At 42.3% G+C, this 17,788-nt stretch overlaps 3 protein-coding genes across 3 annotated transcripts in view; 1 reads left to right on the top strand and 2 right to left on the bottom strand.

The window, feature by feature from the left end:
• The window catches only part of LOC132990062 (P2Y purinoceptor 1), a 161,448-nt gene that overhangs the window by 52,011 nt on the left and 91,649 nt on the right, over nt 1-17,788 (top strand). The gene's annotated exons all lie outside the window — the stretch shown is intronic.
• On the bottom strand, nt 61-12,485 carry hipk1a (homeodomain interacting protein kinase 1a). Its single transcript, XM_061058078.1, has 15 exons — nt 11,751-12,485; nt 11,173-11,546; nt 10,958-11,081; nt 9,587-9,706; nt 9,393-9,479; nt 9,013-9,194; nt 8,720-8,870; nt 7,948-8,152; nt 7,696-7,814; nt 5,032-5,183; nt 4,786-4,938; nt 3,476-3,631; nt 3,171-3,379; nt 2,837-2,973; nt 61-2,272 (listed from the first exon to the last, which is right to left on the bottom strand). Exons 1-15 carry the CDS (start codon nt 12,483-12,485, stop codon nt 1,835-1,837), a joined length of 3,342 nt encoding a protein of 1,113 aa, XP_060914061.1. The 3' UTR covers nt 61-1,834.
• The window catches only part of acap3a (ArfGAP with coiled-coil, ankyrin repeat and PH domains 3a), a 74,033-nt gene continuing 72,256 nt past the window's right edge, over nt 16,012-17,788 (bottom strand). Inside the window, exon 25 of the mRNA XM_061058106.1 lies at nt 16,012-16,911. Within this exon, the coding sequence (XP_060914089.1) occupies nt 16,805-16,911 (107 nt within the window). The 3' untranslated portion in view covers nt 16,012-16,804. The remainder of the gene's footprint in view (nt 16,912-17,788) is intronic.

Genomic DNA, 17,788 nt, shown 5'->3' with positions numbered 1-17,788 from the left:
ATAGTGTGTCAGGTTTGATTAAAACAAAACATTTCATTTGAGTCACCAGTCAGTCTACCATTTCTGTTTGGAGAAGATTTTATTGCGTGTTTAAGGGTTAAGGTTCATTGTGTGTGTCCCATGTAATGTAGCACTTCACAACACAGCAGGATTGTAAAAACAACCATCATATCACTGAAACCAATGATTTTAGAAGCGGTTACATACTGAACATCAATTTCTTTTTTTTTTTTTCAATAAATTATATTTGTCAGGTTTTATTTAATCACAAATCAAAACACATCACTGTGAGTTGCAACCTAAACGGCTCTGAGTTTGATGGTAGCCTGAAATCCAATCAGATTTTTATGTGCACTTCACAAACATCACTTCACAAGACAAAAGCTTATTTCACTTTTTCCTCCAAATCTTTAACGTGTCCGTCTTCAAGTCAATTGTAACATTTTTTTTTCTGCAAAGCGACACTGAAAATAAGCGAAGCCCCGGTTTATGACGTTGTCCTGAATGCTACTCCGTGTCAGACACATGCAACCTTAAGAACTACTTTGAAGTGTAAAAAAAAACCCAAAACAGCGATCCTCTCTAAATACAACACCCTAATCTTCACCATACACAACATATAAATATAATCCAAAACGTAAAAAAAGAATCGACATGGAAAACATTTGAAGGACACAGTGACACGTCATTATACAGTACAGTACATAGCTCACCTTCATCATTGTTTCCATTACAGATAAAACACACACACACACACACACACACACACACACACAGAAGGTACATTCAAATAAAAACACACAACATGATCCATAGTATCACCACATCCTTACGTATTAAAGGTTCAAATAAAAGACGTTATTACTACAAATAAGTAAGGCGATTGTGAGAATGTAAAAGCAACTTTAAATGATTTTGATACTCATAATAAAAGTCATGATTATGATTTTACCTTAAACAAAGAGCAGCAGTTTCCAGTTCACCAACATGTGTCAAATAAAAACTTAGGCTTTAAAATGTTAAAAAATGAACACTGCAGTCTGTAAGACGTAGAATTTACTGCTTTAAGTTTGTTTTCCCAGAAATGTAGGGAATGTAATTAAAGATGGCTGCCGTTTCTGCTCATGTTATTTGAAGTAAGTACCCAGAAACAAAGCAGAAGGTCAGCTTTCTAACTGCATACTTGTTGTGTCTTTTCAAAATGTAATGAATTGGAAAACCGAGCAAAAAAAAAAAAAAGAGGGAATGTGTAACTGTTATTAACAGACTGCAGTGATTGTTGCTTTTGAACAAGCTGTAATTAACTCCATCCATCCATCCACTATCTATACAGCTTCCTGTTTGAGGGTCGCGAGGGGCTAGCTGTGATTGGGCGAGAGGCGGGGTCGCAAGTCAATCCCAGGGTTGACATATAGAGACAACCAGCCACACTCACATTCACACTTACGGGCAATTTAGTCACAAATGAACCTATCGAGCATGTCTTTGGACGGTGGGAGGATGCCCGAGTACCCCGAGGTAAACCCACACATGGACGGGGAGAACATGCAAAACTCCACACAGAGAGGCTCCAGTCCGACAGGGATTCAAACCAGGAACCTTCTCGCTGTGGACCGCCGTGCAGCCCTAATTAAATCAGACTTTTCTATAAATTAGAACATTTGATAAATATTCAAATTGATGATGACATTCTGTGTAACCAGAGGAATAAGACATGATCGGTAAGGAAAAGAGAAGGAAAAAGAAGTCTAACCACAGTCAGTCCTCGTGAGCTTGTGCTCCTCTCTAGTGTCGGTCTCCATTTGGTCTTCATGCAGAGCTTCAGGTCAGTTCATCACAGGTAGGGATACTGGTTCAGTTTCCGCGTGTAAGAAGCACTGGAGTGATGGAAAGGTGTCCCTCCCAGCGGCATCGTCTGCTGCTGCTGCTGCTGTTGCTGTTGTTGTTGTTGGGGGTTTCCGTACTGTCCCGCAGCAGACCCTCCCAGGGCCAGGCTGCCGCTCTTCTGCAGCAGAGCCAGAGAGGAGTACGCCCCGCCTGCCCTGTTGTGACGCGACGACACGCCCTGCATCTGATCCACCGCCTGGGACACAGACGCCAGCGCCGCCGAGGCCGGGTAGGCGTACAGGTTGGGGGTCGAGGTGAAGAGAGGGTTCTCGTGAAGTCGGTAGGATGAGTGCGAGGAGACGGGAGGCGGGTATGTGGGCTGACGCCTCAGGGAACTGACGCTTCCTGTTTGGTCGTTGGATGATGACAGTACAGACTGCTGTACCTGAAACGACAAGGAGGTCAAATGAAGTCTCTCCAATTAACTTCAGGTGATAATTGAATCTACGTCTGGAGGGGTTGAGTTACAGTTGAACATCATCTTTTGAGAAGGTTCTACCATGAAGTTGAATCCAAAAACTCAAACTTGTATTTGTTTTTTTTTTATGTTTTTATCATCCTACCATCCTGTTTGTCCAACAACAGATATATTAGACTATCTTGAGTCTGCCAAACAAGCCAACTTTAGATATGAGGGGAGACACAGAGACCTCTGTCAGTACACTGTGACTGTCGTCAGGCCCACAGGATGAGCTACAGAAATACAGAAATCCCATCACATTAACTATCACAGGGATGTTGTACGTGATGCCGATACAGCTGGAATATTAACTCCAAAGTAAGGACGCTTGCATCGCATTGTTTTGCTTTCATGCTACGATAATGGCCCAAAAGCTTCCCAATAAGCGCTAATGTCTCATGATTCCCAGACGGAGAGCTCATGTGTTGCCATAGGAACAGAACTGAAGTCTTTTGCAGCAGGAAATCAGCAGCATTAGAAAGCCGTTACCTGACTGAGGTTCAGAGGCTGAGACCGGCTGGATGCGGCTCGTTGTTGCCGATCAGTGCTGGACTCTCCCGACCGACTGGACTGCTGACCTGACCCCTTCTTGGACTTTCCAGAGCCGCTTGTAGGTTGATCCGCCGCTGTAAAACCAGACAGAATACTGTGAGCACCATGGAGGTGATGGACTAGTTTGATAGGTGAAATGGATCTTTGTCATTTCTGCTTTAACCAAGGTCCTTAAATGCATCACTGAGCTCACTATTAAAACATACTGTCAAATAAAATGTGAATCAGAAGAGTAGAAAATGATATTCATGGTTGGATAGTTGGGAAACACCTGTGGACTGAGGACCTGGAGCTGCCGGCGCTTTGTGCGTTGTGCTCTCCACCGGCTGGCTCTTCACAGAGGGCATGATGACAGCCAGAGACTTGGCGGGCTGTGAGGTGGTCTTCGGGCTCAGGGGGCTGCTGGTGGAGGAGTCTGAGTCGTGAGAGTCGTGTACGGTCACACAGCTGATCACGTTTGGCCTCTGGCTTGTTCCAGAGCTGCAGGACAGAAATGTGATTAAACCCTTTCAGCGAAAAAAAAACATTTTACTAAAAGTGTGAAAAAAAGTTTTGTTGAAAAGAAAGTGAGCGGACCAGGCAGCGGGGAACTTCCTGTCATCTTCGTCCTCTGAGTCGCTGTGGATGGTGATGATGCTGACAGCAGGACTGGGCGTGTCGGAGATGACGATGGGCTGAGACTGATCACCAGCATAAGCAGACGTGTTGTGGACCACAGTGGATGACACAGGCCTGGAAGGACAACGATGAAATCCCCCCAAAAAAGTGTCAACCTCTGATTCTTATATTCAAGCTCCTGTGGGGAACTTACAGCAAGTTATATATTTACCTTCTTTGTCCTGTACATATCAGTAGTCAAATATACTATTCAACAAGAATGTAATGAAATCTTTTTGCAGCATGTCACCTCGTCTCATGTCTACCCTTTAACAGCGTTCAGAGGGAGCTAAAAAAAAATCCACCAGCAGTCAAGAGTGATACCTCCTTTTATCCTTCACAACTGAGGCACCTCAAAAGTCCAGGATATTCTGTTATATTTATTTTGGCGTCTTGTTTAATTGTCATTTTTAAACACACATAATCGAAGCAATTTTTGGGGTTTAAAGATCAAACAATAAGTCACTTGAGGGTGTTTTACAGTGTTTTCTTTTTTTCTGAATTCTCATTTAACTCATTTTTTTCTCTTCATCTTCCTCTTTCATTTCATATAATTTGTTTGTTTGTTTGTTTGTTTGTTTGCTCTAAATATCGAAGTGAAAACGTGTGAATTTATGGAATACAGATCCAAAAGAATATAAAACACAGTGTTACAAGTCCTTGTACTGTACTTGTTGTTTTTACCTCCGTTATGTTATTTCCTTTGGTATTTCGAGCTATCACTTGGGGACACACCTCCTCACATCACTTGTAAAAAATAGTCGTCTTAAAATATGCATACTGTATGTCAAGACATGATGACAATAAAACTTTTTTTTTTTTTTTTTTAATAAATCACTTAATCCAAAGTTAATCAATAACAGTTTGTTTTCAAGGACATCTGAAAAAAAAGTTGGATTTCCTGTTTTAAGAGTCAGCTGCTCTTCTTGGACTAAAGTGGAAATATCATCTGACGTTTAGTTGGTTCTCAAAAACAAGTAATGATGGCAGCACTTTGAGCTTTAATCAGCTAAATCAGGACAGAAACTCGACGAGCTGAGAATCAAATCAGTGTTGTTTTGCTCGTTCCATTGGCATCTAAAGATTAATGGTTTTATTAAAGTTGCTGCAGCCTCTCTGTCTGGCTAGCAGAAGAAACAAAGATCAAACACACTGTGTTTTGATTTATGGACGGTCCTCCTCTGAGCACCGTGTGGATAATGTGAATGTTTGTCGCTGTGACAGGATACCTGGCTCTGCTCTCTGCGTGTCGAGCCTTTGACCTCTTCCCCTGCTGGGCTCTTGTGGGAGCGGCTCCTGAGTTGTGGTTCTGTGAGGCAGCGTGACGGCCGACCCCAGAGTCCTGCTGACTGACTGCATCGTACTGGTTTCCATGACGACCCCTGTGAAAAATAAGAAACATGGACAGAGTGACCTAAATCTCTTTAAACACGGCATTAAAAACACTGTTTAAAAAAAGAAGAAAAATAATTCACCTCCAGCCTGAAGCTTGTTGGCTGTCAGAAATCGGAGCACCCATGGGTGATTCGGGCACCACAGCCTGCCCCGGGTTGTGGATCGCCATGCCAGGCATCTGCTGCCATGTGGAAGGGATGAGGATCTGCTGTGTGCCAGCTGGCCAGCCCTGCTGCATGAACACACACACACACAGAAAGAGACATTTTAATCTTATTTCTAAAACCTTCAACTAAACTTTCTAAAAATAAAAAAATAAGTTTTTGATCTCAAAAAGAGTATGGGTTATTGTCTTAAAGGTTATAACTTTACCACCACAAACATTCCTTTCTTCATCCTGCACAAAGACAACCAACAGATTTGACATGAAATTCAAACTCTCAAGCTGACATGTTTTTTTTTAGATCGTGAATCTTGTTTACAAACTTAATACCTGTGCAGAGAGAGAGAGAGCTCATTTTGTTATTACTTAGAAAGAAATAAGCTGAAAATACCAAAATAAGACCGAGAAAAGCAACTTTTTCCATCCAGTTCTGATGCCAAGCATGCATGTGTGTTCATGTCCTGAGCTGTGGGGGAATAAAAAAGTTATGCAGAACCGACTGGAGCAGCCCAAAGACACCTGTTAAAAAGTGAAGGGAAATGATTACACCTGATGTAAAATAATTCAAATCCAAATCCTCTCCAGTTTCCCCTGAGCTGTCGTCACCCTCAGGCACAATGGTTCCTACTGAAGAATTCAATCTTGTGCATCTAGTTTCCAGAATGAAAGAGAGCGGCTTTTGTTACTGCTGAGAAAAGAAATGTGCTGAGAGAAGCAGTAAATACAATCAAAAACATTTCACTCGGGTTGTGATGCCAAGCATGTTGAGATTCAGTCCTGTGCAGAGAAATGGAAAAAGGGATCCAGATGGGAAAAGTAGAACAGCACACCTGAAATACAACAGGAGAGTGTTAGTTTGAGAAAAGGAAAGGGAGACATGGTTTTAATACCAAAAAGACCCCTGACAATGTTTCTTAACATCTTTTTTAATAAATACTGTAAGAAGCCTTAAAGCTGTAAAGAACAAACCAAACTTGTGAGTTACACAGTACGTGCCCTGATGCACACCTTTCGTCCATAAGGAGGAAAGAAGAAGAAGAAGGTTATGATGATGGTGTTTTACCAGCATGAAGACATTCTGATCCAGTAAACCACTGAGGCTTTCACCCTTACAACTAAACTCTGCATTCCTGCCACATAGGCGTACACGCTGCTCACCAGCAGGGGGTCCAGGGAGGCCTAAGGTGAGGTGTGAGGTGAGAGGAGGGGAGGGGGAAAGGACCACAGGTGCATACAGCACCATAAATTTACTATAAACCTAAATAGGAGGGAGGTTTACCTTTGGATCAAGAGTTTTGAGTTAGTGATAACAACAGAACAAGAAAAAGGAGAGCAAAGGGGGTTTAGGGGTTAATACAAAATAAACAAACTGAGGTGTAGAGGAGAGGGTATTAATGAGTTTAATGTTCTACGCTCTGTAACCAATCCAATTTTAAGATTGAAATCTGCACACTTTTTGCACTTCCACACTTAAATCCATGCACCACTTGCACTTTTTATGTATTGTCTGTGTTTTTTGATTAAGTAAATGTGACTCTCCCTGCAACCAAGTTTACCTACGGGTACAAATAAAGTAACCTGATCATTTGCATCTTCAGATTGTTATTGATTCATCAAGTCTTTACATTGACTTTACTGTTGTCCCTGGTAACCAGGGTAAGAGCATATTTGGGTTACTTAGTCCAGGGGTTACCAGCCAAGGGGTCAGGACCCCTTCAGACAGTCCCAAGATTAATGTCCGGGGTCATGAGAAGACAAATGAGGGAAAAGAGAAGCAAAACAAAGTTCTGCCACACAAAAATGTGTTTTCATCTTTTGTACTTCTCTTTTAACTTGGCTGGGTTTTGTTTTTGCCATTTTACATCTTTAGACCTCCAAAAGATTAATTAAATTTAATTATTATCTGTGAAGCAAAGACAAGAATTGTCTCTCAAATAGAACTGCAAATAACTCAGAGATATCTGAAACATGATAAGGGACTTAAACTACACGCAGCTTTCAGTGATCACAAGTCAAAAAGGGTTGGAACTGTTAGTTTAATATTTAAAGGTCACATATTATTCTCCTTTTCAACAAGTTTAAATAAGTCTCAGAGCACCCCGAAAACATGTCTGTGAAGTTTCTTGTTCTAAATCCACTCTGATCCTGTATTTGATCATGTCTATAAACCCCTCTATTTCAGCCCTGCTCAGAACAGGCTGTTTCTGTGTCTGTAGCTTGAAATGTAAATGAGCTGTGTCTGACCACGCCCCCTCTCTGGAAGAGCTTTTGTGGCTCTGGCTTTCTCGCTCCATGTCCTATTGTTTACGGTAAAAAGGGAGACTTAGAGGGCAGAACAAACACCTAGCTGTGGGAGTGTCACCCACCTGGGGGAGGGGTTACTGCCCTTTGTGAAGAGAAAATCTCCAATTAGCCTGTTTGAGGACACATTTTCTGAAAAGTGGAGCAGGCAAAAGACGGAGAGGATGGACTTTTCTCATACTAGGGGGGTTTGTAGAGAGGCTGGAGACCCACATTAGTGTTAGAAAATCCTGGTATAGTGTATTTTGCATTATATGTGACCTTCAACATCGGGCTCTACCTGTGTCAGCATGCCGGGCTGGATGTGAAGAGACTGGGAGGACTGGTTCTGAGGAACTAAAGGAACTGAGTTTTCCATCCTCACTGGGTAACCAGACGGCTTACTGGATGTTTGAAGACCTAGGAGGAGAAGACGGAGGAAGATTATTGTTGAGACATCCATCACAAAAATGTAGAAAGAGAAATGATGACGGTTTCTACAGTTTACAGGGTATGTGTGAACATGACACACACACACATGTGGTATCCTCACCCTGGATGGTTGGGGGACACACTATGAGTGTTTGCTGGAAAGGCTCGGTCTGGGTGCAGAGCTGCGTGGGTCTGGTCTGCAGCGGGACGCCCTGCTGGGTCAGGCCCGGGATGTTTATGGTGGCCTGCTGGTAGAGGCCGGGCTGGTAGTTCAGCAGAGGGACGTTACTGCTGAGGGACAGGGACTGGCCTCCCGTCGACGCCATCTGAGACACAAAACGACAAGTTCAAGTTCCTGGAAATGTGAGTCCAGTTCAGTTCAATATATTACAGTGACGATGACTGCAGGCAATCCCACTTTTCATTCAGTATAAAACTGTGTTTTTAAAGGGGCTATGTAAATTATTATTATTAATATTATAAGAACTCATGTGCTCTAGCTTCATGTTTTTCAAAGTGAGGGTGCTGCAGGAATAGAGTAAGGCAGATTTGGGGCGGCAGTAGTTCATTTTGTAGGGACCTAAGTTGGGAACTGGAGGTTCACTGGTTCGAGTCCCGATGCGGACCAAAATATGGAAGTTGTGCTGGTAGCCAGAGAGTTACCAAGTATTGCCGAAATGCCCTTTGAGCAAGGCACAGTTCTAGTGCGCTACCTGCATAGCAGCCCCACTCTGACATCTCTCCACTAACGCATGTCCACAGGTCCTGTTTGTGTATTTACGGGCCTATATGTGTGTGAAGCATGTCTCTCAATAACAGAGTGTAAACCCAGAATTTCCCCTCAGGGATTAATAAAGTATGTAAAATAAATAAATAACAGATAAAGTTCTTACCTGATTGTGCTGGTTGAGTTGGCTGCTGAAGGTGACCGTGAGGTTGGTGGCTGCACTCGGGGTGTTGTTGCTGGCGAACATGTTTTTCCCGTTCTCAAAGGCGCTGCATCTGCGTTTACATATATCCATATTCTGGAAGCAGGACTTCACACTATCAAAAGAAAATTAATTTAAAAAAACAAAGAAATCAAACGAGGACACAGATAGAATCCTGCACTGCAAAATCAAAACCACAGACACGACAATCATTCCTGTTTTTATTTTTTAGCACGGCCCTGCAGGTGTTGTCTTACTGCGAGCTGTGAGGGAAGTGCAGCAGGTGCGTCATGGTAACGAACGGGTGGTTCAGCGTCTTCATGGGCGTGATTCGTTTGTCCGCGTCGAGCGTCAGCATCTTCTTCAGCAGGTCGATGAACTCTCGCCTGTCGGCTTTCTCGGCTAAAATATCCGTGCCCTCCAGGGTTGTCATGTTCACCTGCAGGGGGAGAGGACAGAGGAGTCTGTTTGTCAGACTGCAACGCTTGAAGGATTCCTGGTAACGCCAATGGTAACGTCAATATATCAAAAACACGTTTCATATTTTAAACCTCTGTGCATGCAGCAGAGCAGACTTAAACAATGCTTTTTCTTATTTAAAGAGTGTCCTAAGAGGAGGATTTATCTCCTCCCTCACCTGCATCATATCGTCGAGACAGTTGAAGATGTATTTTCTCGCCTCCTTTGACTTGATGCCCATTTCCGCCTCGTGCTCTGAAGACGTCTGCAGGGAAAAACACAACAGCAAGAGCTCGCTAAATGTTCTGTACTTATGCTATGTGATGGACTGTCTGTTCTCTTTGTGGAGGAATCCCTGAGGTGATGACTCACTTTGAGTCTCCAGAGGGGGTAGCTCGAGTCGGGCCCCCTGTTGAAGAAGCGGCTGGTCTTTGTTCCTGCACTCAGCAGGTACTCTGCAGGAAGGCCCTGAGTCTGGGAAATGTAACGAATCTGAGAGAGACAACAGAAAAATGTCAGGCAGGAGAGATGACAAATGGAAGCTCAGGGGAATATATGAGCGGTGGCTGATACAGTTAACATCACATGAGGGATGTTTATATTAGCTTCTTGTTGGGTTACACATTTCATACATGTGACAAAAGCTGTCATCAGTTGAGTTTAACTGACACGTGCCCTGACACATGTTTTGAAATAACTATAAATAAGTGACAAAGATATTTTATTAAAATAAACTGATATGACATTCAGAAATTAGCTGTCAACCAAAACCTTTCACGCTGTCGTCTGCACACATTCACAGTCACACAAAACAGGAAAAGTTGGACATTTTGAAACACTCTTTTGCGACATAAACAACAAAACTTTGTTTCATATGTTACAGAAGATTACAAAAGATTGTTTGATTTTTTTGAGCATAAAAAATGGAAACGGGTGGCAGTAGGGACTTGTGTTGGAACCAGAGGGACGTCGGTTCAAGTCCCACGGCGGACCAAAAATATGGAAGTTGGTCTGGTGGCTGGAGAGGTGCAAGGTCACTTCCCGAGTACTGCTGATGTGCCCTTGAGCAGGGCACCAAATCCCTAAACTGCTCTGGTGCACTCCCTGGGATTAATAACGTATGTGTAAAAAAATAATTAAAACCTAATATTAAAGACCCAGCCTGGCAAGCACCTTTAGATGTGCTTATATAGAGCCCAGAGTTATGAGAACGGTATAAATCTACTTACCATACTCTTGAGAAAAAAATGATTTAGTGTAGTGTAGTCTACATTTTTGACCTTTTTTTGGGTAAAAAACGTGTTTATGAAATGTCAGTGTAGGTTCTGTAAATGACAGGCACATAGAAGAAGCATGATCATGACTCTAAACCAACCGTCATTGTAAATATACTTATATGTATATATATATTATTTAACTTAAATGATAAAACACGCACACTTATTTATGTAAACACTGTAATTGACATCTTAATTGACCCATCTGTCACATAACTGCATTTTACTTATCATGTTACTTCAGCATCTTTTGCACTATTCACCACTGCACTGTTTCATATTTAGTCATGTAAATATTAGTCTTCTTATTATGTTTATTGTTGATATTTAATGTTGCACCTGTACATAAGAGAGCACAGTTCACCAAAGTTAAATTCCTTGTGTGTGTGAGCATACCTGGCCAATAAGTCTGATTCTGATTCTGATCATTATAGTGTGTATACATCATGCATGCTGTGCAGCTGACCTGATCGTACTCGGAGGCCCCGGGATAAAGAGGCCATCCCAGGAACAGCTCAGCGATGACACATCCCAGAGACCACATGTCGATGGCTTCACAGAAAGGAAGGCCCAGAATGATCTCTGGAGCTCTAGAAGCACATGGAAAGTGAAGATAATATCAAGGATATTTAACTTGTTACAAACACAATTAAGTTACTAACCAAAGGTTATGACACTCACCTGTAGTACCGCGACTGCAGGTAGGTGGAACAAACCGCCTTGGACACGTGGCTGGCCGAGCCGAAGTCGATGACCTTCACTCTGTACGGCTGCCGCAGAGGATCCACCAGCATGATGTTTTCGGGCTTCAGGTCGGCGTGGATCAGGCCCAGGCTCTTCAGCTTCATCAGCGCCGTGGCCACCTGCTGCAGGATGGGCCGTATGCACTTGAGCATCAGGGGGCTGAACTTGCTGTGCTTCAGGAAGTCGTAGAGGTTCTGCTCCAGCATCTCGAACACGAGGCACGTGTGGTTCTTGTGCTGGAAACACTCGTAGGAGCGCACGAAGTTGAACTCGTCGGCGTTCTCCGTGCTCAGCCTGCTGAGGATGCTCACCTGCAGCACGAGGAGGACGGAGAGGGTGGAGGAAGATGGAGGTACACATTTGTTAATTAGTGGAAAATAAGGAACTTTAAGCAGACTAATCCCTACTTCAGTTAAAGGACTACATTTCCCATAATGCTTTGGGGGATGTTTTATTCCAGGCTCAACGATTTTACCAAACCTGGTGTTTTTTTTAATTCCTTTCAACAAACTCACCTCAATTTGACCTTGCCGGGCATAAGAGGGGTGGTTCTTCAGAATTTTAATTGCCACTATCTCATTGGTTCCCCTCTTCCAGCATTTTGCCACCTGACCAAACGTCCCCCGTCCCAGGAACTCGAGCACCTCGTAGCTGTTGGACATGGAGCACAGGATCTCATGCTGCACCAGCTGGTAGTCGCCCTCGCTGTGGGAGTTGCTGCTCTTGGTTGTAGAAGTCGAGTGTGCTATGGACTGAGCCGTGGTGGTCCCCCCTCCACCGGCCGCGCGGTTTGAGACCACGGGGGCGGAGAGCTCCTCCAGGATCTGGACGCTGTCGCTGCTGTCCACCTCCTCGCTCTTCCTCTTCAGGCTGTACTGCTTGTGGTAGAGGTCACACGGGTGGGAGGAGGACTCCGCGTCCTTCACGCGCCGGCCGGAGGAGGAGGCGGTGGAGGACGAGGAGGACGGAGGTCCGCGGAGGCTGCCCGTGCTGTCTGCCGCCCGCACCACCGTCTGCTCCCTGGAGCCGGCAGTGGGCGGCTGCGCCTGGTTGGAGCTGTACACATGGTTGAAGTTGGAGTCAGTAGTGGAGGGCGCGGCTGCCTGGGACGGGCTCTGCTGGTAGTAACCATTATCTCCCTGCTGGTTCGACGCTTCCCAGGAGGGGTTCTCCACTTTGAGCCTCTTTGAGCGAGAGTAGGCACTGGAGGACACGGAGGGAGAGGAGAACGCCTGGAGCTGCGACGACATGTCTGAGGATGAAATGAAAGATCAGCAAACACCATCAACAAGATCTTTAACTATGTTCATTTAAAGGGAAAACTTTTGGATTAAATGCACTCCAGTTCACCCAAACTACAGCTTCCATAATAAAGTAGAACGATCATCTTTCTAACAATGTTGACAAAAAACTGCAGGAGTTTTGTAAAAGTAGCTGTTTGGTCTGCCCGTAATGTCATGGCTGATTGGTGTCTGATGTAGAAACAGTATGGTACATTATTTTGATCAGAAAAGCAAGAAAATATTGTAAAAAAAAAAAAAAGGATCCTCAAAAATAAAGAGAAATTGAAGTGTTTTTGAACTGGACATAATGCACCAAACATTATAATAATAATAATAGACTTTATTTGGCATGGACATCACAGGTACATTGGACGAACCAGATGCATTGTTTAAGTGTTTTAGCAAGCGTGCTAGTTCTCCACACCTGTCCACGGGAGGCTTTAGAAAAGAAAACAATTAAGATAGGGAGAAAAAGTGATAAAACAGAGAGAATAAATAAATAGACATAAACCGTAGAGGAAAGGCAGCATGATCAAACAGTAAACCAGTCAGAAGCTGTTCATGTGAGCATTTTTTTATCCATCGTTTGAGTCCTCTGTTAAAAGCATTACTGTCGCTCTCTAGTTTTATGCCAGCGGGCAGAGAGCTCCAAAGTTTTTCCCCCTTTGCAGAGAAAGCAGACCGGCCAAAAGATGTCTCGTACATTGGGACAAGATAATCACCTCTGATGGAGGCTCGTGTGACTGCCCTACGAGAGCTCTGACGCCTAATGGCTAATTCAGATAACAGTGGTGACACGTGATTATTTACACATTTAAAAAAACAGTTTAAGATTACTAAAATTCATAAAACTGTCAAATATGAAAATGCCACAGTGATGCCATCTCATAGTTTTCTTCCATGTCCATGACTTTTATTGTCTGCTTATATAAAGAAACAATAGGTTTTAATGTAGTTGGAGACATTTGGGACCATGATGTGATGCAATAAGACAGATGTGAAGAAATCAGTGCATGCATGTATAATTTGGCAGTTTGACGTGAAACGAAAACAATTTAGATTTGGTTTGACCTTCTTCACAATGTACTTAACCTCACTGTCAAATTTTAAATTCTCACCCATGATGACGCCTCGATACTTAACTTATTTCACTACTTTGATACATTCTTATACCTCAAATACATCGTTTCCATTGATTTATTATCATTAATATTCAGATTGATTTTATTTTAATAAATTCTTGGATTAAGCTGGTCCAATCATCAGATTTATGAAAAACAATAAAGTACCAAAAAGACATTATTTAGGTGATAAACATCATTACACACCTGCATTGTTTAATGTATAAGTGTGTCCTGTCTACCTGTTATAACCTGTAACACCTGTACCTGTAACATTCACAGTCTATGGTCATACTGAGCCTTTATAACACATCTGGATACCTGTGCACACCTGAAGACAGTGACAAGCTTCACCTTTTCATAAATGACATTACCTGTATTTGATGGCTGAACACACCGGTGCAGATCTGTCATCTAAGGCCTCTCCATCGTCTCCTCTCCGGGCTCTGAGTGCCGCTGCAGCTGATCAGCTGAGCTTGCTGGCCGCCTGCTGATGGAGCTCTGTGGCGGGATGGAGGAGGGCTCAGCTAACAGCTAACAGCTAACTACGAGTTTACCGAGTCATATCTGACTCTGAGTCCGCAGTCACATCTCGAGTCAAGCGGCCACACGGTGCATAATGTCCGCGGAGGTGTCAGACAGCATCATAATGAGCGCTGTCGCCCAGACAGAGCTCCATCATCATCATCATCACAGTCTGACTGCTCAGCGTACTTCCTGTTCTGTCGACGTAACGGCGTGACGCACAGAACGTCAAAGTTACTAGAATAGAATAGAATTACTTTATTGATCCTAAACTGGGAAATTGTGGCGTTACAGCAGCAGGTTATCCAAACACACAATATGAGTAAAAAACACAATGTTAGCAAATCTAAACACAATATAATATTAAATACAAAGTAAATAAGCACTAAAAATATCAAAACTAAGAATGGGAATATATACAAACAGGATTTAATTTAGCATTACTAGTCTTAAATAGGAAGATTAAACATGGAAGATTAAATGTAAATGTGCAAGAACAGAGTCGTAACTGGTAGTAAATTAAATATGGAAGATTAAATGTAAATGTGCAAAAACAGAGTTGTAAATGGACAGTACTGACATAAGTTAAAGTGCATGAGTGTAGACATGTAATAAGCAGAAACTATACTATAAGAAGCTTGAAGGAGAACAACATCAGACCTTTCAGTGAATGATATCATTCAGGTGTTCTGAATACATGTTAACATCACAGCAGACAGTTTGTCTTTTCTGAGCAAGCAGCTTTCTCTGAATCACATAACACACGCTTATTTCACTGGATGTTTGACAAATTAAAACATAAAACTAATTCAAGTTGCATTTTCGCTTTTTGCATTGAATTATTATGTTCCTTTTGTCTGTTACACAGTTAAACCTTACATGGACTTTTATTTTATTGTGTATGTGCACGTCACAACACAATCTCACTCTCAATCATCACTGAATGTAATAGTCAAAAGTTAAATACAACTTTAAGAAGGCCTATTGCTATTGCACTTAACTTTGCTGTTATGCTACATTGCTTAATTAGGCCTACTTACTTGTACTCCTACTTAGCCGCATTTGGGATGTGTGTCATTATGGTAGGAAAAGAAACATGATAAGACGGTAGTCTGGAGTGAAAAAATGTGCAGGAAAAAAGAGGCAAATTCGTCCTCTAGGTGCCAGTGGTTCCCAAAAGTGGGTGGTCGGGACCCCCGGGAGCTGGCAAGACACTGAGGGGAAGGTTTATAAGATGCCTTCCAAAAACACAAAAACAGATTTTAAAAGATTAAAATTCCATTATTTACCCATTATTAGTAAAAAATATGTACAAAAGTAGATCCATTTAAAATGAAATCAAAGTCATTAACTCAGATTAAGGCTGAAAAGATGTTTTGCACATGACAACAACAATGCTTTAACCACCTCCAGGAACATCGGGGTCCTCCAGTTTCTACTACTACTAGGATACCAGAAGAGAAAAAAACACAATGCTTTCCTCCAGGCTGGGAAAAGAGTTTGCAACTGTTTCACCACAAAGTCATCAGAACTCTGAAGTTGGTTCCCTTTATATTTGATCTGAGAGATTCTGAGTCTGCCACTCAGATCTTACATTTCTACATATAAAAACTGTTCTATGTTATTATATGTTAGAAATGTATATATATATATGTATATGTAAGAACTGACTGATGCTCAGACTCTATTATGTAGATTTTATAATGATGATTACAAGCTGCAATACTTCTCCTGCAGGATGCCACTAGTCTCATATTTCCCCAGCAGAGGGCGCTGTTGTTGTGGCTGCAGAGACGTGAATGTGGCTGCTTTGCTTTCGACCAAAAAACACATTTGACTGCACAAAGTTTAACAAGGACAATGTTTATTCTCAATCCATCGATCATCAGCATTCCTCCTCATTCTGATATATTAGCATTTGATGCTTCTACAGCATGTAAACAGTAACAGAAGTATTTCATAGTGGCACTGCAGAGTCAATTCAAACAAAAACACATCACAAAGACTACACCAGCGTAGTCATAGACATTTTGACAAAACAAACTGCTCATCAGGAGAAATAACACTGCCACTTCAGAACGGTCGACGATGGTATGACACACGGCTGGATTCAAGTTTATGTATGGAGTATAATGGTTGAGTAAATGCATGCAGTACAAACAGGAAGTATGTGTAAAAGTATTGATGAATTTCCTTCAATAAATCAAACATGTTGATACGAGTAATGGAACATATGCAGCAAACTAATTCATTAAACACAAGGTAAACTAAATAAGTGCTCGGTATTTTATCAAAAAGTTTCATCTAACATTGTACAAAAGCTTTAATTTTATATACATGTAAGAGGAAAAGACCCGCAGATCCTCATGGAAAATAAAAACATAGATCTAAGAACAGCACACGACTTAAATGCAGCTATTTCTTCACTATGATCCACTTTACGTTGCACATTTTTTTCTGTGGAATAAGACAGAAGCTAACTCATTCTAAAAGTTGAAATGCAATCTTTTTTTCTACATCCAAGTGGTTCATCTTCAAAGCTCAGGTTGACTTGTGATTTTACGTTTTTGACTCAATGTGGGGACAAAAAAAAAAAAAAAGATTTTTCAAGTCTTTTCATTCTTCGCTCTTCCTTGTTGACTACCTGAAGGAGTGTCTGAAGTGCACGCTCCTCCGCTTCAGCTTCTCCGGGTTGTGTGAGGCCATGTGGGAAAACTCCCGGAAGATGTCAAGGTACGTGGCGTCTCCTGGGGAAGAAAACAGAAAAATAAGGATGAAAATGAGTCAAAACATCCTTTATGAATACAAACAGTGATGAAAACAGAAAGAAGAGGAGCCCTGAGTTAGAAAAAAATAAAAAGCCTCATGAATGCAGGCGGAGGCACCATGAAGCCTCCCTCTTTCAACTCTCCAAATTCTGAGCCTTTACTTCTTTTCTCGTGTCCATGGCAGCCGCTGAATCTGCCGGCACCACAAAAGCAGTTGAACTCTTTTGTGTCCCATGAGAACTCCGACTCCGGCTCGACTAATTAAAAAAAAAAAAAGAGGAGGAATGAGCATTCCTGGTTTTTTCCTGTTTCTGTATGTGTGAGAAAAGAGAAGCAGACTGGGAGATCAAGGACTACAGGGCTTGTAGTTTATCCCACAGATTTTAAAACCCCACAGAAACAGTTTATAAATGTTTTATAACCTCGGGTGGAACATGTTACTAGTAGAGTTGTTTTGAGTCTCCTTCTTTCCATTCCAATCTCTAATTCTAATAATTTACTTTTACTTCACTACAATCATTTGTGAAGTTTTGGTAAATTAACAAAAATCAATCTTCATATAAATTATACAAAGAGTTTGTTGTGTGATGTTAGAAATGAAAATATTTTGATTTGGGACATGCATTAATGGAGAGATGTCCGAGAGGGGCTGCTACATGGAGCTAGCCAGAGCTGTGGGGGGTTTGGTGTCTTGCTCATGGGAACCTCTGCAATACTCAGGAAGTGAACTGGCAGCTCTCCAGCTAACAGACCAACTTCCATAATTTTGGGGGTCGCACTGGGACTTAAACTGGCGACTCTCCAGTTCCCAACCCAAGTCTCTACAACCTGAGCTACTGCCTCCCCTGGGACGGCA

This window comes from Labrus mixtus, chromosome 15 (assembly GCF_963584025.1).
Source record: "Labrus mixtus chromosome 15, fLabMix1.1, whole genome shotgun sequence".
Taxonomy (NCBI): Eukaryota; Metazoa; Chordata; class Actinopteri; order Labriformes; family Labridae; genus Labrus; species Labrus mixtus.
Note: the sequence above shows the minus strand (reverse complement) of the source record. Positions and strands in the feature narration are given on the sequence as shown.

Bases quoted from the DNA above. Each gene is read 5' to 3' on its own strand.
- hipk1a (XM_061058078.1), bottom strand. From the start codon at position 12,485: ATGTCGTCGCAGCTCCAGGCGTTCTCCTCTCCCTCCGTGTCCTCCAGT. The intron at 7,815-7,947 runs GTGAGGATACCA...TTCTCCTCCTAG, and splicing joins GTGTCCCCCAACCATCCAGG to GTCTTCAAACATCCAGTAAG. The intron at 3,632-4,785 runs GTATCCTGTCAC...TTGTCCTTCCAG, and splicing joins CACGCAGAGAGCAGAGCCAG to GCCTGTGTCATCCACTGTGG.